Source organism: Martes martes (assembly GCF_963455335.1).
Source record: "Martes martes genome assembly, chromosome: 8".
NCBI lineage: Eukaryota > Metazoa > Chordata > Mammalia > Carnivora > Mustelidae > Martes > Martes martes.
In genome coordinates this window covers 101,513,662-101,537,124 of record NC_137895.1, presented here as the reverse complement: position 1 = coordinate 101,537,124, position 23,463 = coordinate 101,513,662, and the positions used below count along the sequence as shown (strand labels likewise).

The following is a 23,463-nucleotide window of genomic DNA, read 5'->3' as shown; positions in this document are numbered from 1 at the left end:
GTCTCCGCTGGTCCCGCACAGTGGGAACACGGGCCAGGGAGGAGCGAGAGGGGCCCATGAGTGCCCCAGGTCTGGACACATTGGAAAGACTCCGAGTCCACCCAAAGGCAGTTTATATACCTAGAGATGAAAGCGAGAGACATCAGCTCCCTCGGTAACTGGAGGCTGCAACTCTTCTAGAACTGAGCAAAATACCAGAGTGGCACAGCAGGGAGATGGATGGCTAAAGGAGACAGAGTGGCCGCCGAGGGCTGGGGGACGAACTTGTGTGCTCTCGGGGTATTAAAAGCACACTTATCGTGATGAGCACTGAGAAATGTCTAGAATTGTTGAATCACGATGTGGTACACTTGAAACTAATATAGTACTGTGTGTTAATTACACTTCAATTAGAAAAAAACAATAAAGCTCTTTGGGGAAAAAAAAGAAGTTAATGATTCTGGGATAGTCTCAAACACCCCAAAGAATATCTTGAACACGCCTGTGCTCAAGAACTGGGACCCAATTAGACATTAGCATCAGTTAAGAAAGCAGTCACATAGCTCTGGTGGCAATCAGGTTTTGAGCCCTTGGCTATGTGCTGGGTACCGTTCTAAGCATTTTACAAGCACTGTTGTTATCTCCATTTTACACATGAGCAGAGTATTACACAGAGATGCTTGCTCAAAGCTACCCCAAAATTATTACCAACAATAAGTTGTTCCAAATTAGCCATCTGGTAAGTGGCAAGAGTTGAATTTCAAACTAAGGGCTCCAGAATTTGGAGCTCAAACCTGTCACCTAACTTTCTGGTCTTGTTCCAAAGATCACCAGCTACTAGGAGTGCTTTTATCCGCCCCACGTGGTCAAAGCTGAGAGTCACCACGTGTAACAGGTTGCCTCCAAAGCAAGGAGTGGGCTGGGTGGGGATGAGGCTGCGTGATAAAGCAAGACTTGTATTTTTCACTCTGTATCCTTGACATTGTTTACATTGTAACAACAGCCTCGTGTAACCTTTGAATTTACAAGCACACTCAGTAAGAAAAGATGTCCCTCCACCCCCACGAAAGGATCACCGATGCATCCCCCTGGCTAGGAGGTGAGGAAACAAGGCACTCTACAGACCGGGGTTTGACTGAGGGCACAGAGCAGGGAAGCAGCTCCGCCCGCCCTCAGCAGCCCTCGCATAGGGCAAGGTGCCTGCCTACCTGGGCTGGGGGGAGGGATGGGGGGCTGCGGCCCCTCTCCAGAGCAGCACCTCTGCAGCACCAAATCGGGGGCCTCTCGGGGGAGCCTCTCGAAGTCCTGGATAAGGATGGGGGCACTGGGCCAGCTAATCCTCTCCAGCTCCTGCGGGTCAGCGTGAGGGCCCACTCCGATGGGCACCACCTGGATGTCTCCAGGCATCCGCTTGATCTCATCAGAGGCGGGGTTTCCCGTGACCATGTAGACCAGGTTAGGGACCTGCTCCCGGTCCCCCTGGCTGACGGAGAAGCTGTGCTCAGACAGGTACTGCAGGGCCAGCCCGGTGTTGGTCCTGTTGCCGCCCCGGAATCGGATCTCCCGCACGTGCTGCAGGATCTCACCCTTGGACTGGGCCTCACTGAAGGTGTACTCCACGGCCACGGTGTAGGAGTACTGCAGCACCGTGACATGGACACCATCCTGGCTCACGTCCATCTGCCGGATCACCTCCTCCATGAAGTCCCTGCTCTTGTTGAAGTTGGCCTCTCCAATTTTGTCTGAGCCTTCCAGGATGAACACCACATCCAGAACCATGGAGTTCCTTCTGGGTCCCGACGATGGGACCCCCAAGAGCTCCGGACCCACAGTGACTGGCAACACAGGGGGCTGCTGGGTAGGGCGGGGTGCTTCGGGGGCCAGGTCACACAGGTAGCTGATAATCTCGTCCCTCCGCTGCTCCAGCTCGTCCACACCACTGAGCACGAAGGCCTTGTTCTCGGGGGCCTGCTTCTCGATGTTGCGGATCTGCTTGAGGTTGACGTGGGGCCCGATGCCCACGGGGATCACGATGACTTTCTTCTTCTTCAGGCCCTGCACATAGCGGACCAAATTGCGGGCCAGCTTCGGGGGCTCCTGGCTGGCCGTGAGGAGCAGGGCGATGCGGGACGCTTCGGGGCGGTCAATCTTGCCGAAGATCTGGAACAGCGTGTACTTGAGGACCTCGCTGGTGGAGGCCACCTCACTGCCCACATACCTCACTTGGCTGGCGATGCGCCGCAGCTCTGAGGGCCGCTTCCGGTCCTGGAGCTCGATGTAGGCGTGGGAGCCATCGTGGTACTCCACCACAGCCACACGGATGCGCTTCTGGGAGATGTGCAGACGCTCCATCATGCCCACCACAAAGACCTTCAGCACTTCGAACTCGCCCTCAGACAGCTTGGAGGAGCCGTCTAGCAGGAAAACCAGGTCCAGAAGCCGGCTGCAGTAGAAGTCGTGGAGGGGTGGCTCAGGGGTGTCCTCCACGTAGGGGGTGGTAGAGCCGACGGGGCCTTCCGTGGCGGGCACCACGAGGCCTCCAGGCTCCCTGCAGGCCTCACAGGTGAGGTTGACGCCCTCGCAATGACTGCGGTGGAGAGAGAAGACCAGATATGGCTCAGGGAGAACCTCTGGGCACTTCTCAACCTTATCTAGCCTTCCCGTAGAACAACCCACCTGGCCTACCTGAGCTGAGCTCCCATGGACCACTCTCCACCCAAGTGACCCAACATTTTTTAACAAAGGTCCCCAAACAGCACCTGTGCACGTATGGCAAAGGCCTCCCTTTATTCTAGAAGCCGAAGCTCTAACCCCTTGTAGCACCTGAGAAAGAACACTTCTTGCTTCTAGGCCATCCTCGCAGCCATTCAAAGTCGATGTCTTTTCAACCTATACCTCTAGCAGGATAAATACTTAATTGTAATCCAAACTCTCTTGCAAGGGTCTCCAAAAACAAATACCGCTCTAAAATGTTGATGCTGGCCAAGGCAGGTGAATGTCCTATTGAAGATAAATGCTTTACGGTATTTATTGTACCAGAATTTAAGCTGAATAAATTTTGTACCATGTTTAATACATGTGCCTTAAGAAAAACAGGAAAAAGTCGAGTGAAAACATTTTCGGAAGATGAACAAAGGTTCAAAATCCCAACTTTATCCCAGAATAAAGATGGAAATTGTATTCAGGAAGGTCTAGATATTGGGGGGAGAAAGACAGTGGCTCATTCTTTCATTCATCCAACAACCACATGGTGAGCACCTGCCATGTGCCAGGGAGCACCTAGGCCCTGCACCCAGCCCCAAGCACATACCCCAAGCCTGTGGCAGAGCCTTTGCCCTCACATAAATTCCGGCACTACCAGGCCAAGTTTCCAGTCCCTTCTGGTCACTCCTCACCAGTGTCCTAGAAACGGCAAAGTATGCCAGACCACAGGTGAAAACCAAGTTACCCTATGAGAGAGACCCACAGACCCACAGACCTCCTACTTGTACACTCTGCCTTCGAAGCAACTCGCCTTCAGCACCCACAGTAAAGTTGAGAGGCCGCAGCGCCCTTAGCCCTGAGAAGGGTCCCCGTGGCTTGCCTCCCAGGGGATGTCCCCAGCCTGCTTTGGAATTACTATCCACAGCTGTATGAAGCCACAGTCTGCTCCCTGGTAGCTGCCCCTCCCCACAAGCCAGCAGGAGGAGGTTGGGAGAGGGCTCTAAGCTCTCATGCCTGTGTGGCTCAGAACCCCAAGCCACTGTTGGGTTCACCCCCTTCTTTATTCCTTAGAGCCTCTGTTTCAACATGGGGAAGGCAGTCCGGCAGGATCTTACCAGGAAGTTAATTCCTACCTCCCTGTGGCCCACACAATTTATTGCTTCAATCCTTGGTTAACAATGCGTGAGTGACAGACTTTCCTGTGTCTGCTAGAAAATTTACCCCAGGCAGTGTTTCCCCTTGTTTGTACAGATGGCGGTGGTGGGGTCTGATTCTGGCAGCTGTGGCCACAGCCCTTCCCCAGAAAATTTAAGTTCTCGAGTTCAAGTTCCCATAAGGCTCCATCAGTGTCAGGGTGTGGTATTAAACACCTCAAGTCTGAATATATGTTCCCAACTTGGGAGCAGAGTTCCAGAAAGCCCAGAGCCCACCCTGAGGACTCCTTCTCACTTCCCCAAAGGCCAGTGCTCAGAGGCAATCTAGTGGGACCCTGGGGTGCCATGATGGGTGTCTTCCCTCCCAAACACGAAAGCCCCATCCAGGGACCTCGGCTGTGGCCCCATAGGGGTCTATGTCACACAGAGCGGTTGGGCCTCTGAGTAAAAAAAAAATTTGACTCCCAGAGGCACCTGTGTTTGGGCTAGATGTGACCTCCAGGAACAATAAGAGACCACCTTCTTTCTTAAGTGAGAAGAGGCCAAAAACACTAGCCTCTTAAGAGGTGTTTTCTTGGAAAGCAATGGGGTCTGTCCTTAAAGAAAGAGAAGCAGACTCTAGAAACAAAATAAACTCAGCATTCAACCTCTCAATTCACATAGCAGAGTTCGTCCCTTACACATCCGCCTCTGAGCAGGACCCAGAGAAGGCAGTAAGACTCTTTCCTTCCAACACCAGGGGGTCTGTGTTACCAAATCTGGCAGTGCTCAGGGTCATCGGGGTTCAAGGTGATCTTCTTTCCCGGGGCCAAGCGACGACCAGCCACCTCACACACAGGACAGTCTTCAGGGTCGATGCAGGTCTGCAAAAGCTCATCTAGGATTTTCCCTGCGTGACACATCCCTCGTTAGCAGCCAAAACTCTCACCTTTCGCACAAGGAAGACTCGGTTTTAACTACAGGGGCGGGTCCCGGAGGCTAGCTCTGCCTTCCTCCCTCAAGGGGCATCTCACCTCCGAGGGAGGAACTTTGCTTCTTTGGGCCTTGATTCATATCTCTGCCAGACCGGGAAGGGGCGTTCCTTCAACCTCTCTCACCACACCCGAGCCTCCAGACAAATGAAATCTCTCCAAGGGTCATTTCAGGCCCGCAAAGAATATAGCTGTTACTCCACATCTGTGCTACCCCCTAAGGTAGTTGCCACAGGCCACTAGTTAAATTAAAATGTGAGCTGACACTAAACAAAACTGAAAATTCAATTTTTCAGACACAACAGCCACACTGCAGCAGAACTTTCCCATCCTTGCAGAACATTCTATCAGAACATGCTCTCGGTGAAAAGCCCATAAATAGGGGTGCACAAGCCCCGTGCAGGAGCTCAGCCTAACCAAACCATGGCTGGCCTGGCTTAGATGAAAGGGCACCTAGAAGCAGAGCCCAGGGTGGCAGGGACGGGGACAGGGCAGTGCTGGGTGGGGCGGAGGAGTCGTCCCAGGGGGAAGCACCCTTCCTGACAGCCCAGCCCAGCCTTCCCGCCAGTCCCGACCACGGGGCAGGTGCCTTACCTGGAGGGCAGTGTGCATGGCAGCCTTCGACACACTGCACGGGGCACGCCAGTGGTTCGGGGTGCTGGCATGTGATGGGACAGGCAGGGGCACAGCTGTTATAACGCCACTCGCACTCATATCCGTTCTCGTGGATGTTCCTCTCCTCACAGTTCTGGGCTGTGGAAACAGAACACGACCAGTCTGTGCAACCCGAGAAGCCAGGCCTGTACCCAAGTCCCCCAAAGAGACGGTGGCGAGACCCATGGGGGCCATGGCCCTGGGGGAGGCGATGGTGATGGTGGGGAACGAAGCAGACAGGGCTGTCACCAATATTTGAGGCTGTTGATGTTTTAAGCACCTAATCAGGGGTGCCTGGGTGGCTCAGTTGGTTAAGCATCCGCTTTGGGCTAAAATAATGTCCCAGGGTCCTGGGATTGAGTCCCGCATTGGGCTCCTGCTCAGCGGGGAGCCTGCTTCTCCTTCTCCCTCCTTCCCCCTGCTCGTGCTCGCTCTGCTTCTCTCAAATAAATAAATTCTTTAAAAAGAATTAAATTAAAGAATCTTTAAAAATCTTTAAAAAGATAAATAAAGCACCAAACGTTCTCAATCAGCTTTCCATATAGAAACAATCAGCTGCCCACACCCGAGGAAGACCCTATAGAAATGTATGCGTTGCTCACTCACATTGGCATCTAATTAAAAGATACTGAATGTAATTAATATATTGATTTCCTTCCTCTCTTCATCGCTGCCCCGTCTTCTTCCTCTTCTGGAATTTCTCTACATGTTAATGTCTTCAGTCACTGTCCCCTGTCCCTCCTCACTCACGTCACTGTCCTAACTCCCTTCAGCCCTCGGCCATCGGTCCCCATACGGGAGCTCTGTCTTCTCTCCCACGAAGGAGTCCTCTTGCACCCCACTTTGAGGTCTAGACTCATGAGGGGGGAGGGTGGGTGTCCGAGACCACGAGGGACATCAGGACTCACGACACAATGTGGCTGTCCTCCAGGCCACCACCTTGCCGTGCTGGGCACACACATGGGCGTAGGCAGCAATGGTGTCACAGAAGCAGGCGCAGTCCCCAATGGACTCGCAGGAGCAGGAGTCGTAGATGCAAACGTCCAGGTATGGCTCAGGGTCCACCTGCAAGGGAACCTTGGGGTGGGCCTCGGCCTGGGCAGAACTTGGGAACTCAGGCTCTTGGTCTGGGAGAGAATGTTCTGGGGGTCAGAGTCAGGCAATGGGGGCCTCTGGCTGGAAGGAGACATGCTGGTCAAGGACCCAAACAGGGCATGGGTACAGAGGCATAATTCCCAGGTTCTAATCAGGACTCCAATAAGCAGAGTTGGATACAGGAGTGCTGCTGGCCTTTCATAGAATGTAACGTGCCTTAGAATTTTTCAGAACATTCTCTTCGATCGTCTTTCCATGTATCTGCTCAGCCAGCCGGCCATTCCCATAACCCACCCCCAACCTCATGGATATTTGCGTGTTTCTACACAAAACAAAGACGTACAAGCTGGTCACCTTCCTCCTTTGCCTCCATTCAGCAAAGTGGAGGAGGAGACGCATCAGACTGCTTACATTGCCTCGCTGAGGTGCTGTGGGGCTATTCCCTGGACAGCCAGGCTGGCTGGGCTCCCCGGACTCTGCCCTCAAGCCTACCCACCCCTCGCCTACCCACCCCTCACCCACCCTCAGCCACAGTAACCGCTTCCCCCCTTCCCCACCCCCCCACACACTGCTGCCCACACTGGCCTTCTCCAAGGTAGTTGTGACAGGAACAAATCCGGACACTAAGTGGGTCATTGTTCCCAAGACAGTCCAACAATCCTGATTTCCCTGGCTGCCAGGCTCCCGGCATTCTTCCAGCTCAGATGCCCAGGGATCCCCCCAAACCAGCTTTGCCATATCCTCAGGGACCACAAATCAGGGGACGGGAGGAGCACTGAGTACAGGAATTCGGCCAGATGTTCCCTCGTGTGGTGCCACAGAGCAGCGTGTGTGTACGTGGCTGTGTGCATGTACATACATAACCACACACGGACCCACACAGGCACCCACATACATGCGTATATACATTCATACAGAGACAGAACACGAATTCAACTTTGGGGAACTGCTTGTCACCCTTTGAGATAAAGACCCGAAAAGAAGTCTCAATGAGGCCTCAAAATCCCTGAGTATCGGCCCTGAGAAGAGTTTCTGCTAAAAGGTTTTGTGAGGGCAGGGGGTGCTCAGGCCAGACACGCAGCAGGAACAGGAGGATGAAATCCTGGCTCTTGCGCAGGAGACAAGATCCTGTGGGGTGGGGGATGGCCCTAAGACGGAGGCCCAAGGAGAAGCACTGACAGGTGCCCAGAAGAGCTACACTTTGCGCGGAAGAAGAAATGATTCGCAGGGCATCACTCTCCTCCTGCACTGGCCACCATGCTTTCTGTTTCCCAGCCTGAAGCCAAGAAAGGGACCAGAGAGCTGATGTGATACAGGTCCTTTCCAAGCCTCCGAAGTCGCATCCACAGGGCAAAGCTCACGCTCTGAGGGCCCAAGCCGCGGGACCAACCCTTAGGGCTCTCTTGCCTCTACTCCCCCCCAGCCCTCACCAGCCTGTTGCAGTCCTGGAAAATATCACTGGTGAGGATCCTGCAGGAGGAGTCCACCATCGCCTGCTTCATGAGGTTGTTATGGCAGACAGCAGGAGACGAGTCCAGGGGTACCTGGGGGGCAGGGCAAGAGGACACAGACAGACCCCCCAACCATGAACCCAGAAGGATCCCAGAGACCCTCCTGGCCAGCCCTGCCACCCCAGCCATTCATACCACCCCACACCCTACCCCACCCGTCCAGCCCCCATGAGACTACTGGGGGTGGGGTGACGTTCCGGGAAGCAGGCCGCTGGGGTCCAGGCCATGCGGAGAGCCCAGACATACTTTGCTGGTGTCGGCACACTGCAGGTTCACTTTCCAGGAATTTCCAAAGTCCACGGGGTCCTCTTCCACCTGGAGGCTGCTGCTGGTGAAGTCATTGTTCTGGATGCCATCAAAATTCCCGCACAGGCCACACACCCGCTCCTGACAGACAAGATGAGGTCATGAGCACCCTAAACCTCAGGGCAAACTCTCTGATTCGGGGAAAGGAGGGCTTCCCCGGGGCAGCAGAGGAGCCAGGCTCGTCAGAGGAAGTGGCAGCAGGCAGAGAGATGAGGACAGACAGGAGCAGACCAGGGCGATGGACAAAGCTGTGTCCCCACCATGGTCTCTCCCAGGCTTCCTCACACAGCCCATCTTAGAGCTAAACAGAGTTCCTCTCTCTCCCCAGCAACAGGCTGAGCAGAGGGAGCTGCTTCAACATTCTGTCAATGAGAGTGTACAGGTTCCAAGAGGGAATGTTCTGGTCCTATTTTACTGCAGACAAGCGAGCCCATTATCTGAGCAACTGAATGTCTGTCCAGAACAGGCTGACTGGGATTCTGCTGTATGCTGAATGCCACCGGGGTCCACATCATATCTCATCTGTCTCCGTGTTCACCCCTCATGCGTACAACAGGCATACACATGCCCAGCTACGGGTCCCAAACAAGTCATTACCGAAGGAATGGAAACCATCGCATAAGGACTATGTGAAGAACTGAAACTATCTGGCCTGGAAAAGAGACAAGTGTGATGCTCTTGAAACATATTTAGAGTCCTGTCTTGGCACAGAGAGATGTGGCTTGCTCTAGTTCACTTCAATACGGAGAATTTGGTTTGGTACAAGGGTGAACTTACTGGGGAACAGGTAAGAAGAATGTTCTCACAGTTGGACAAAGGCCTCATGGCCCCAGAGTACAGCCCCTATCCTTGTAAACTACCACTCACTCCAGTTCCTCCTCTCCAGCCACACTGGCCTCCTTGCTTAAATGCTCCAAACTCCATCCACCGGAGGGCCTTTGCATATGCTATTCCACCTGCCTGAACTCTCTTGTCTGCATATTTACATGACTCACTCCCTCCCTTCCCTGAAGACTCTTCATGTCACCTTCAGGTCTCATCGGACCAACCAAGCTAACGTAATAGCCCGACTAGAATACGATCTCCACCAGGGTCATAAAGGGCAACACCACAGGCCCCCCTCCAAAGATGTTCATGCCCTAATCCACACATGGCAAAAGGAACTTCGCAGATGTGATTGGGTTAAGGACCTTGGGATAGAGAAGGGGTCCTGGACAATGTAGGTAGGCTTGGGATAATCACAGGGTCTTACGAGGGGCGGCGAAGGCATCAGAGTGAAGACGGTGAGGTGACAGGAGCATAGAGGGAGACTGGAAGAGGCTGTGCTCTTGGTTTTGAACATGGAGGATGGGACCCCAAACCAAGGAATGTGGGCGGCCCCTAGAAGCTAGACAAGGCATGTTAATGGGTTCTCTCCTAAAGCCTCCAGGAGGAAGCAGCCCTGCCAACCAGCTTTATACTTTTGACCTCCTTAATAAAACCTTAAGGTAATAAATTTATGCTGCTGTTTTAAGCCACTAAGTTTGTGGTAGTTTGTTACAGCAGCGATAGGAAACCAAGACAAGGCTTAAAACATATATACACATGCGGGTATGGATGTGCAGATACATATATAGTGACATATATGTGTATCTATAATAATATATATTATACCTAATAGTAACAATATATATTTTATGTGTGTGTGTATGTATGTATGATATACATGTGGTTTCTTCCCTACTGTATCCACAGTGCCCAGAACAATGCTTGACGCAAAGGAGAGCTTAGTAAGGATTTGGTGAATAAATGAATGTGTGAATTGTTAATGCTTTCCAGAAAGAGAATGGGCGACCACAAGAAGTAAGGGCCGTGCAGCCTCACCTCAGCACAGCTGAAATGAACGGTGCGGTCAGAGAGGCCCCGAGACTAAATCAGCCACCAGAGTACACAGAGCACTTGTCCCACGCTCATCAGCAAAACAAGGTCCCAACACGCTGTCAGAACCTGGCCACAAATACCATCGCTTTCACAAAAGCAGCATATCAGCAGTTCTGCAAATAGCTCTCACACCGGGCTGGTGGATGGCTCCACGGCAAGGCCACACCCCAGAATATTTCCCAGGGTTTTCCTAATAGTGTGCGTGATCGGTTTGCCTCTTTAAGTTAAGAAAACTTAAGAAAAGCTGTTGTCTGATCTTTCACTTCCTTCTGTGGATAGAAACTGCCTGCCTAGCATGGCCAGCCAAGGAACTCTTTGCTGGGTTGGGGGGGGTGCGGGGGGCCCCCCACCATCCTTCTTACATGCAGCTGACTCAAGAAACAGCCAAAGCTGACCCCACACATGGAATCCACAGTCTTACGTGTGTCAGTGGGGAGACTGGGCTGGAGGGTCACCCACTCTCTCCTGTGATGGTGGGCAAGCCAGTGGGCTGAGGAAGGTGCAAACAGTAAGTTACAGACAAAATGAGGAGGAAACAGAGAAGAGCCCTTGACCTGGTATGTCCGCTTCAGGCTCACGGAGATGCTCAGGCGGCGGTCCCAGACCACGGAGAGCGCCTTGCCCAGCAGCAGGATGACATAATGACCAGACTCCACCACCTCGAAGTGGGTCTCATCCTTCATGGGCTTCTTCACATTCACCTGAAGGTGAGAGAGAACAGAGAGAGTGGAGAGCAGGCAGGGGGGACGTTCTCCTCCCTCTACCCCACACCCCTGCCTGCTGCTACAGCCCCCCCGGAACCACAAGTTGTTCACCCCACCTGGTCAGAGCATGTCCCTTCCAGGCCAGCACCCCGCCTGGATGCTTCTGGGTCCGTCTTGCCTATCACTGGCCAATAATCCTATGACTAGCCGATGACAGCATAGATGACAGCAAAATCATAATTAGGAGATTAAAAATACAATGAAGCCAACTAGTAGAAAATAGCCATCACTGTGCCAAAAAAAAAAGAATTTTTTGATACTTGATCATTAAATGCATGTGGTCCCCTAAATTGGTTTTAACATGAACATGATTTGAAGCATTTCTAAGCAATTTATGTAAAAATCTATCCATTATATAAATGAACACTAGACTCTTCCCTTTCCTTCCCCCCACCCTGCTCCCCAGAGTCCCTGCCATCAGGAGCCACCGCTGACAGAAAAGAGACATTGAGGAGCTCAGCGCTAGTGGCCAGAATAATGGGTTTCCATTTCCAGAAGGACTCTTACCTGAGCCCTTGACTTAGCACACTTGTCACCAGTGCTGAAGGCTCAGAGCCCATTTCAGCATGTTTGGCTGACTGATTTGTAAAACTGAAGTCATTGCTAAGGGCCTGTCATCCCTTTGCAAGCATTCTCTCCTTAGTGACATACCACACACAGAGCTAATCATAACTGCACATCTCCTATCAGACATCAACATTGTCATCTGTCCTCTGAAACAGAGTTGACACTGCTGACCTACAGTAATAATGGGGAATTTGCCCCTAGGTCCCCTAAGATCAGTGGGGCATATTTGCAGGAAGGCAGGGATGTGGGCTGAGGCCATGGAACAAAATGAAGGCCCCAGGACAGGTCTGAACCCAGACCCTGGTCTCCCCAGTACAAGATGCTTCCCTTTCCAGACCAGCAGAAGCAGAATGGTGGTGCCCAGACTCCCTGGCATTCCGCATGCAGATTCCGGAGTCCCACCCAGACCCAATGACTCAGAATCTTGGGGTAGACTCTAGGGTCAGTATCTTAAACAAAATTCATAAACCACTTCATAAACTCTTAGTACACAAGGACTGAATCTGATTACTTCTCTTTTGAGCTCTTTTAAAAAGATTTTATCTAAAAAGAACTGAAAAACATAAAGTCAAAATCCCCCAAAACACCATTACTTCCCAAAATAAATGTTTATGAGTGTTACATATAATGTATATATTTGTGCATATGTTTGTATATGATGGATATGTAAATATGTATGTGTATTATATACATGTATGTTATATGCATATACTACATGTGTATATATTACATGTGTATATGTATGTATATATATGCATGTCGTGTATACATGTATAGCTGATGTACATGTAGATGATAGATACATAGATGTGTACAGTTACGTAGATATGGTAGATATGTGTCTATGCACATATGTGATATGTGTTTATATTATGTACATGGGTGTATGGTATATGACACATGTATACATGCCATGTATATGTGTGTACACATGTGTATGTGCATATGTGTATGTGTGATAGATCCCTGTGTTACATATATGTTGGGTATGCACGTGCATGTATAAATGTGTGTGTTATATATGTGCATGTGTGGATATATACATATCGCGTATGGTGTGTATGTGTATATGTGTGTGACACATCTGTGCCATGTGCATGTGTGCATGTATATGTGGGTGTTGGTGTGTATGCGTGCTGTGTGTGTATTCATATCTATATATTTCATCTACAGATGCATACATGAAAGGGAAAGGCTTCCTGCCCTCTAGTCCCCACTCCACCCTCCAGAGGTAAGCACTGCGCTTTGGCAGATACAGTTACACGTTCTTCTCCACACACACCTCTGCCCTTTACTAAAATGGGATTGCATTATCCACAGTCATCTGCAACTTGTTCTCACAGATCACGTCAAGGTCAGATGATACAGCTCTACCTCATGCCCTCTAACAGCCGTACAATATCCCACCACACAAGCTCTAAACAATGCTTGATGCCTGCTCTTAATTGGCTGATAGGAGAACAACAGGGTTGTGAGGGTGGAGCGGGGGGAAGGCTGGCACTCACCTCCCCGTCAAACAGTTCAATCTCTCCTCCTTCCACCAGGATGGTGACCCGTTTCTTGCATTTCACTGAAGGGTAGCTGCACCCCTCGTTCCCCACCAGGATCCGGAAAGTCCCAAGGTTGCCATCACAGTAATCCTGGGGAAAGGGGATGCCAGGAGAGGAATATTATCTCCGCTCTCTCTCCCCAGATCGGAAGATGCATATCTCATCATCTCAGACCATTGAAGGATACGTGTTAAAGGATATTACCATGTCCATGCACGTGTGTGTGTGTGTGTGTGTGTGTGTGTGCGATGCACGTGTGTGTGTGAGACAGAGAGACAGAATGAAATTGAGAGAGAGGGAAAGAGGATGAGATGCGGGTGGGGGAGAAGGGACAGGTGTGTCATCTTCAGCCATGACATACGAACTAGAGTCAACGAGCACAAGGGAGCGAAAGAGGGAGAAGGGGAGAGGGCAAATGGCCTGTGGTATGCTTTGCTGAACACATCAGCCTAAAGGCCCCTACCTAGAACTGGTGAGTGCTTAGTCTTACCCAGCTAACTGGGACAGTTTGACCACAAGGCACTTTGTGGCTCTTGATTCCAGTTGAATCCCTCTGGACTGTCAGCCCAGAAATGTAACCAAAGGTCATCTGACACAGCTCCATGGCACTGAGCTATACCTCCTCTGGTTGGGAGTAGAGGATGAGGGACTGCTGGTCCCTGCTGGCCAACTGCAGAAAAATTAAGGAAAGGGGGGGACATTTCTGGCAAATACCGCCCCATGGTGGCTATTGCTGTGGTATGATAGGAGGGAAAAAAAGACCCAGAAAAAGGTGTGAGCCTTTGTGCTGCCACTTATTGGATACATAGAGCAAGTCACTTACCTCTCTGATACCCTCCTCCATACACACACACATACAATCTGTCCCTCTAAAAGACAGAGTCAGCCAATGGTGGGATTGTTCAGTTAAACGGGTCTGTGTTAATGGGATTGTGAAAGGTAAATGAGGGAACAAAGGTGCTGGTGCTTTATTCATGGCTCTTGGCATCAGCTGAAATTTGGCTCAAAAAGAGTCAAGTCTTGACAACATGTCCCAAAGGAGGAAGGGAGAAAGGGGAAGATCCAGGACAAAGTATCAGAAGGGGACAACAGGACTGGCTCTGAAGGAAAATAAGCAACCCCCGAAGCAGCACAGTTTGAAAGGGACTCTAAAACTGGCCCACTTGGGAAAGCTTTGCCTGCACAGGGGAAAGCGGGGAGAAGATCTGACCAGCTGCTTCTCATAGCACTGAACTAGTGAGTGTTGTCTGGGTGCTCACGCTTGAAACTGGCTGGGTGGTTGAGCCCTAGCGCTGGTGTCACCTCATCTTTTGCTACTAACACTGGGAGGCAGATAATCGAAAGACAGCCTGCCAGATATAATCTGTAGCACAGCTCTAGACAGGGATACACCCCAGGTTCATAAGTGTCAGTAAAATCATGTCACGATGAGCATGTCCTGTCTGTCTCCCCAGCACGCTGCCTGCCTTTCTGGGGCCACACTGGGGCACGGGAGATGGAAGCTTGGTTAGCTGGTGCCAATGCTCGCTCCCAGCATGCTCTGCCCACAGCTGCGCACACTGCTGCTGATTTCACCCCACTCCCAGCATGATCTGTGCTGCTGCCAGTTCTGCCCCACTCCCAGCATGCATTATGCTGCTGCCGATTTCACCCCACTCCCAGCATGCTCTGCGTTGTTGCCGGTTCTGCCCCACTCCCAGTATGTTCTGCAGACATGCATGCTCAGGCACGCTCACTACCTGGTTCATGGGGCCCCACAGCCTCTCTCTCTGGGGCTGAGGCTCCTATGGGTCTGTGGTCTTCCCTTGAGACCACGCCAAGCCCCTACCCTTCTTCCCAAGAATGGAGACAGAAAGACCACATTTGTTTAAAGCTTCGCAGCATCAAGTTGTCTCATCCCTCATGAGAAAAGCACTCATATCTCCTTGCTTACTCACTTTGGTGTCAACCAGTAAGAGAAGTTTACAGTAATCCACACAGTGGGGAGAGGGAAATGGAGGGGCGGGTCCCCTTACTCCCCAGCTAGGATTTTCTGGGCAGTACGACTTTTCCGTGCCCCCCTTCTGAACTGGACTAGGTTCGAAATGGAAATGGTGGACAACAGGATCATAGGGCAGGAAGCCAACTCCAGAGATTATTCCAACTGTCCCCCAGTCCTGGGCCACTCACCAGCAGGGAGGGTGAGGGGGCTGAGTCTAGCCTGAGCTCCCCTCTCTCCTAAAAGTCCTGACTGAGGCTGTCTGCCAAAAGGAACCGATGCTTTAGCTACTCATGTGGGTGCTAACTTGGGCTGGGGGTAGCCTTGCCCCCACACCCATTCCAGTCAACAAAGGAGTTTCTGCCCTGTTTTTGTAAGTCTCCAGGTCAGCTGAAGGAAAATGGACCATTGCTCTGAGTTTCAGGCCCCTCTTTTAGGGGCTGGAAAATTGTTGCAGTAGAAACTAGCCCCAGAGCTGTTTCCACAGACAGAACAGCAGAATCTGACCCAGAAACCCCCAAAGGGCAGTCGGCATCTCCCAGCGCCCCCCAAAGACAGACAGCACCCCTGCCCTCCGTCACTCTCACCTGCACCAGAACGTACTGGCACTCCCCAGGGAACAGGTATTTGAGCCCGTCAAAGGTGAGGTAGTGCGCCATGCCAATGGCAGAGCACGTGGCGTCGCACACGTGGTCCGTGCAGTTCCACTTCCGGTCCCGACAGACACTAGGAAGAGTAATGGCCAGGATGACCAGCTGGATGCTGTGGTGTGAGGGGCTCTTCTCGGCATTGGGGAGTGAGAGACAATGAAGGAACGCAGATCACTCTGGGGTGCCACCCCTACCCTCCAGGAAGCCTCTAGAAGCCACACCTGGGAGGTGTGGGTGTGGGAAGGCAGTTCACAGTCATCAACAGTCACATTTTTAGAGCACAGGGCCAAGGAGGAGAGAGGGAAGCCGCGCTGCTCTCCTGTTACAAGGGGGAAAGGGAGGCAAAAAGCAAGCAGGTCACCCAAAGGGATGGGGCAGCCAGGGAGAGACGCTCTGAGGACCACCTGCTGTGGATTTGCCGAAGTTCAGCCTCCCTGGAAGATGCCTGAGAGTGGCCATGGGGTCTCTACAGAAGAGGTACACTGAGGTTGAGAGCCCTCTGAGGTGAATGGGGAGAACGAGACACAACAGCAGGAAAGTTCCGAGCTAGGAAGACAGTGATCAACCATCAACTTCTGCTGGGAGAGGTTCTGTGTGTACATAACTATATTTAAATCTACAGTGATTTGCCCACTATCACAGCACCCCAACCCCCTACCACCCAGTAACCAGAGCTGACATCAGGAAGCCCACTCTGTGCGTCAGAGGTGGTAAGCTCAGACCCAAGAGACAGCTAAGCCCCTTCCAGGTCCCAGCCCTGGCTGCCTCTGTCCACATAGGCCTTCCCCTGAAGCTGTGCACAGCCCAGAAGTCACAGCATGGTGAGTAAGCAGAGCAAAGGGCCAGTGAAGGGTGGCCACAGAGAGGAAAGAAGAAAACCAGCCACGCTCAGAAGGTCCTTGGTGAACTATGCCATTACAAGGACATTTACAGTATGCTGAGGGGACATTATGAGGCCAGAGAGGGAACCTCCAAAGCCCATGCCTTTGGCAGTTTGGCCACACGTGCAATGATCCATAAGGGCCACGGTCCTTCTTGGAAACGCTACTCTCTGGGAGACTGTCCTTGTAGGGTGAGCCCAGGGGAGGATAAAGATTCTCCCCCACTTTACAGATAGAGAAACAGAGGCACAGAGAAATGGAAAAGAATATCCATGTTCCCACAGGGTGCTAGAGGCAAGTGCCAGAGGCCCTGTGGCTGTGTCGGCCCCCACATCCCCACTCTCACTCACCCCACCCCAAGGACTCCAGTCTCCACCCAGGAAAGCCTCTCCCAGGCCTTACCAAGTGTTGCAGTCAATTTTCACGGTTTCTCCTGGGGCGTACTCCCTGCCTTGATGGAAGCAGGGACACCTTTCCAGAGCCACACACTTGTTCTCATGCCGGACCTAAGGGAAAGGAATCCAAATGTCCTGGGGGCCATAATGAGTGCTGGGAAGACAGCCTCGGCCGCAGGCCAGGCCAGGGAACCCACGCCCCGGCTGGGGCTCAGCAAACATGTGCCCCCATCCACACGGATGCCCCCTTGCTCAGCTGGAGACACTCTGTCCACCCTCTGCCCTCATACCCTGCTGGGACCGTGGTGAAGACTGGTAACCTGTGGCCAAAGCCCCTGGAATGTGCATATCATAGACCCAGTAGTTCCACACGGAGGGTTTCTCCACAGGGAACAGACTTAAGGACAAAGGTTAATGTAGAAACATTTATCTTTGCAAAAAATGGAAACAACCAAGCATTTAACAATAGGAAAATGTTGAATTCTATTAAGGAATCTCCAGGTATTGGCATCCTCTGGAGCTCTTGGAAGGGCCCTTTGGAAGACTTTTGAATGCTGTGAGAGACACTGAGGCTGTTCATTTTTAAAACAAGGAAAACTTTACTTACATATGGTCCCGAGTATAAATATATATATGACATATATATCTATCAAAACTATACATACACTCATATATATATATATATATATATATATATACACACACACACACACATATATGGATGTTAAAAAAGACTAGAAGGAAATACAGAAGTTCCATCCGAATGGAAGGCTAAGATAGAGGAATAGAGGAATTTTATTTTCGTCTTTGGTTTTTAAATATTTTTTTCCCAAATGTTCATCAGTGAGCCTGTATTATATTTATGACAGAAAAGATGGACGATATATTTAATAAAATTTAAATGCATTTAATGCACTGGAGATGAAGGCTGCATATTAGTCACAGGCAGGAACGGGCCAAAGCCAGAGTCTGGGGGCTTGTTGGAGCCCCACAAGCCCACTCCTCACCCCGTCCCCCGGGATTCTGATACCCTCCACGGGGGTATGCTCTGCTTCCTTGCCCTCTGCCCATGAAGAAAGCACTATGTGAACATGTCATACTCCTCAGGCGGACAAAAGAACCCACTGCTCCAGTGGGTCCCAGAAGAGCTGTCCAAACCCTCTGACCCCAGTGTGTAGACATGCTTCTGTCCCAACCCCGGGGGGTGATGGGGCAGCTGTGGCTGTCTGCTTTGGAGTAGCCTAATGGTAGGTGATCTCAAAGAGCCCTGGGTCACCCTCAGGTGAAGGGTCCATGGCACTTTTGTGCCAGAGCTACCTAAGGGGTGAGGAGCTCCTGGTCTGTATGTCAGGATCTGTGTGCTCCAGTCACTACCCAGACAAGCCTGAGTTCCCACAAGGCTCTGGGAACAGGGCAGCCTGGGCCTGAACAAAGGGCTTTCATATCAGGGACCGTAGGCTAAAGTAGTGTGTGCGTGTGTGTGTGTGTGTCTGTCTGTCTGTCTGTGTTGGGAGGGGATGGGAAGAATGACCTCCACTACTTTGCCACCACCTTCATCCAACTCTAAATCCTCAACATCTAAGGGGGAGGGTGGGAGCACAGAGAATGAGGAAGAAGCAGGTCCGCCATGTCCCGCTCTTGGAAGACAGTGAGCTTAGGCTCCCAGTAGGGAAGATGGCAGCTTTGGAGGCACAGGGAGGGGAGACACAGGGAGGGGGCGGCCAATGTCTCTGCCACAGCCTTCAGAAGCTGTCCCAAGTAGGGTTCATTCCCACATATCCATCCCCCACCCCCAAGCTTCATCAGCCTTGACTTAAGTCTGAGGCCTGCCACCTAGTGGCTACTCTGAGAATGACCACTGCATCGGCTGGAGAAGCTTGACGTGCTCTCCAGCCCCCATATCTACCGCCGATGGAGACCAGACAGTAAGTCTCCCTGTTGGAAACATTATTGAGACAAACGTGATGCGCAGAGTCGGATTCCAGGAAACAGAGCCCTGCCCACCTCACCTTGCCTCTCCTCGCCTCGCCTCGCCTCAGTAGAACATGCACTACCCCCTCTCCTTTGACCAGGCTGAGTGGAGGCTCCCACACCTCCTGGTCTGCATGCTGGCTGTTTCTACCTCTCTCTAGGATATTCAGCCCATTAACAAAAGTCCTGCACACCCAGGGCTTAGGTAGCCCCTCCCCCGGCCCATGGGTGAGTCCTGCCCCCTTCCAATGGACATAAACTTAAATGCCAGCTTGGTCATGAGATAATGCCACCACGGCTGCTCCCATTTCCTCCTTCTGTGCTCTCACTGACAAACCACAAGGCTCCTCTTTGCCCTGACCCACGGATGGATTACAGTATTAAAATAGGAACTTAGGGGGGCGCCTGGGTGGCTTGGTCATTAAGCGTCGGCCTTCAGCTCAAGTCATGATCCCAGGGTCCCGCCTGGCGCTCCCTGCTCAGTGGGAAGCCTGCTCCTCCCTCTCCCACTGCCCCTGCTTGTGTTCCCTCTCTCACAGTGTCTCTCTCTGTCAAAAAAACGAATAAAATCTTTAAAAAAAAAAAAAAAGGACCTTTGTACTGGAGGAAGACTTCTATAGACAACAGGGGTGTAGAGTTAGATCCACAAGTGAGAGCTAGAGAGGGGACAAAGCAAAACCTTAAAAGGAAAGAAGAGGGTTTCCAGGCCTCACCTCAGTACAGGCTCTGACTTGGGAGAGAAGATCAAATAACATCAGTCCAGCCAAAAACACCCAGAGAGTCCTAAAGCATTTAAAAAAAAAAAAAATCCCTGGAGACTGAAAGATAAAGGCACAACACAGGGGATGAAGAGGATAGAGGATCCAGATAAGGACTGGTCAGACACATAGGGTAAGTCAGGACAGCAGTCCCCAGCTGGGAAAAGTCACTTAAGCATCACATTCAAAATAAAGTAAACCATCTCTGCCGAGTGTTTGTCCCTTTGGAACACCAGAACGATAATAAGATAAAATTAACAAATGCCCTTCCAAGACTTGAGAAGAAAACAGGCAGAAATCATTGTTACTACTCATCAACTTGGGCCATCTTGAGGAGGAATGGTTCATGCCAAGAATATGGTACTAGGTATTGGGCAGCTTCAAGAAAAATTATGAAGTAGAAAAAAACTGGTTTTGTTACTCTTCTCTGAAAAGGCACCATCCTCCCCTTCACCCCACCCAGCCCCCATGCATGAACATCATACTGACCCATTCTCCAAAATCATTTTGCCTCCCAGCTATCCTTTGTTCATTCTCCCTATCCCATCAATACTTCCAGTTTAATGCAGCTGATTACAACTAAGTGTTTGCTACTGAGGCAAGAACCTGATTAAATAATTCACACTAAGGTGTGAATGACTTCCTGTGAGAATTTAAATTTAAATTTAAATTTAAATTTAGAAAAGCTATAAGCTTTTCTAAAACTCTTGTTAACCAAAATGAATTTATGCTCACTTTATGTCAGTCATATAAGGGGTAGAAGATTTTTAAAAATATTTTATTTATTTATTTGACAGAGAGATCACAAGTAGGCAGAGAGGTGGGCAGAGAGAGAGGAGGAAGCAGGCTCCCTGCTGAGCAGAGAGCCCAATGCGGGGCTCGATCCCAGGACCCTGGGATCATGACCTGAGCCAAAGGCAGAGGCTTTAATCCACTGAGCCACCCATGTGCCCCTAGAAGATATTTTTGAGACAGAGAGGCTCTGGGGGCCTTTTAAAATTACATCTCATAGGATTTACAGTGCCCACATGTGAGGCCCACCCCCGATAGGTCCTGGACCCCCAAACTCTACATTTCAAAAAAGCAATGCCAGAGTCTGTTTAGTCTTCATACTGGGTGAGTGAGAAAAACAGCATGAAAGGACCAGAGAGATGAACACGTTTCCTAGCTGCCAAGGGCTTCCTCGTAGCAGCTGAACTAGGTACCAGCCAGGCAAGTGTCACTACTAGATTTCAGAGAGTAAGTCAAAGTCCCCCAGACTGGGGTGCCAGGCTTTCCAAGACCACCTCGCAGGAGAGAGGGAGGCAAATAGGGCTGAAGGATCCCAGCCTGGGAATCAGGAAACAAGGATTTCCAGTATAGAACTATGTAGCCTTGAGTGGTTCTGGTTCCTATCTTTCCTCAGACTCCCGTGTGATAGAATGGGCAGAAACCCTGAGTCCTTAGGGCTCCTTCTCACTCACCACTGGATCCTGCTCCTGAAGAGAATTAACCAGGCAGCTGAACAAGTGAGCTGGGCAGTGGGTTGTGCTTTGCTGCCACCTCGTGGTAAAAGTGGGTAATATTCAACAAATGCAAATCCACTCAATTTTTGAACTAAAGAAAAAGATGGAAATTTTTGTAATGCAACCCCCTTATTTGATTGATCTCAAGGGCCTCCGAATGTGGACACCGAGGTCTTAAAATTGCTCCCGGTGTGTGATAACTTCCTATAGCATCTCTCTGTTCATAATATGATTCATAGTTTTCCTCCCCAAGCTTCTAACAGCAGTCATCAAAGTACCACCTACTAAGCAACTTCCATGACCCCACCACTGTCACTGCCAGTCCTCCCAAACACCCTTCTTTTTTTTTTTAAGATTTTATTTATTTATTTGATAGAGATCACAAGTAGGCAGAGAGGCAGGCAGAGAGAGAGAGAGAGAGAGAGGGAAGCAGGCTCCCCGTTGAGCAGAGAGCCCCACACGGGGCTCGATCCCAGAACCCTGAGATCATGACCCGAGCCGAAGGCAGAGGCTTTAACCCACTGAGCCACCCAGGCACCCCATCCCAACCACCCTTCTAACCCAGTTTTACAGATGAGAAAAATCAGACTCATTTTAAGTGACTTGCCCACTCCATTAAGTAAATGTCAGGAGCCAGGGTTCACACCTGGAAGGACGGGACTCCAATTCAGTGCCTTTCCCACTCAGCTTCTCCACTAACCACAGGAGGTTAGGAGGGCACTGGCCACATATCAAAAGCATCCCCCCCGGCTTTGTCCTGTGCAAGGAGACCTTTGCGCCAGTGTCAGGAGCAGACAAAGTGGCCAGGAAACCCCAGCTCTAAGCAGATGCCAAGCCGGCCACAGACTGCAAAGAGGAGGGACTCCCAATCCATTCCCAGTATTTTCAGACAGTTGCTGGCCTTATAGTGGACACTCAGCAATGTCTTGTATGAACAGAGAGAGGCAGTCTTCAACAGTGTGGTCCCCTGGCCAGTGTCACTCTGTGATAGTGAGTATGCAAATGAAAGGCGCTAGGAAAATCCTATGGCAATTGGCCTGAGTAATACATCACATCTGTTGAATCAAATAAAAATGGGGGGGGGGCGCACATTTTGTACGTATTTTGTATGTCCTTGCTTTCTGTTTCTTTCTTCTGATCGCTCATTGCTATTGTATCTACAAAAGCTTTAGTCCACGACAGATTGAAAATTTAAGAAAACGGGCCCTTCTTGGATCTCTCCTGTGGACAGGAGGAGGTCGACAGAGCCTCTGCGACTGAGACTTGGTTATTTACAAAAAGAATTGAAGCTATCCTACCATTCTACAACCCCTTCAGGCCCACAGCCAATGTGTGAGGAAGGCACACATTGGAACAGGAATTATAAGAACAGGAATATAAGAACAGGAATTATAAGGAATTATACGCCCACATCACAGGTAAGGCAATAGAGGCTCAGAGAAAGAACACATGCTCACCCCAGGGTGAGTGAAGCCTGAACAGAGAACTCAGGCCCTCTACCCTGTTCCTATTCAGGTGCTCTTTCTGCTCTCCAAGATCTGCCCCCCAGCAAAGAGCTCCCTCCCCACTCCCACCCCCACCCCACCCTGGCCCCCTGCTCCAGTGCATAGGATGCAGACTCCTGACCTCTTCCCTAAACTCTCGGTCCTGTGCCACATCCTTACATCTCCCCCGGAGGACAGGCCACACAGAGAAACACCCCTGGGTAGGATGTCTACACCATCACATGGGCCCAAACAGCTCCTTTGTCTTTGCATTGTGGCCAGGAACACGTGTCCGGTGCTGCAGCCAGCCGACTGTGCACCTCGTAAATTATGGACTTTTCTGCTCTGCTGAATCTAGCCTCAACGATTTGCACCTCTGTTGGCATCCTAATGAAGCAGTTGTGAAAATAAACCAATCTCTCACATTCTGAGCTTTTGAGCTTTGAGTCCCCTGCGGTTGAGGTTAGAGTCACCTTGCTGTAGGATAGATACCTAAAGACTGTCCTCAGAGTGTGTGCCAGATGTTTGGGAAATGCCAGGGAGCTCCTGGTGTGCCCACATCCTGTGCGTGAGGTCTAGCTCCCCACTGGGGATCTGGGACCATGGCACAACTATTGTGGTTATTATCTAAGATGACCCGTCCCATTTGCTTCATTGAAAAAAAAAG

The 23,463-nt window shown here is 50.9% G+C and overlaps 1 protein-coding gene across 1 annotated transcript in view; it reads right to left on the bottom strand.

The window, feature by feature from the left end:
- Positions 1-23,463, bottom strand: part of VWF (von Willebrand factor) — a gene marked incomplete at its 5' end in the record, with an annotated part of 133,092 nt that overhangs the window by 43,050 nt on the left and 66,579 nt on the right. The window contains 10 exons of the mRNA XM_080812067.1: positions 1,188-2,566; positions 4,590-4,725; positions 5,402-5,560; positions 6,370-6,526; positions 7,987-8,100; positions 8,314-8,454; positions 10,848-10,994; positions 13,130-13,264; positions 15,740-15,878; positions 17,086-17,189. Coding sequence (XP_080668193.1) covers positions 1,188-2,566; positions 4,590-4,725; positions 5,402-5,560; positions 6,370-6,526; positions 7,987-8,100; positions 8,314-8,454; positions 10,848-10,994; positions 13,130-13,264; positions 15,740-15,878; positions 17,086-17,189 — 2,611 coding nt within the window. The remainder of the gene's footprint in view (positions 1-1,187; positions 2,567-4,589; positions 4,726-5,401; positions 5,561-6,369; positions 6,527-7,986; positions 8,101-8,313; positions 8,455-10,847; positions 10,995-13,129; positions 13,265-15,739; positions 15,879-17,085; positions 17,190-23,463) is intronic.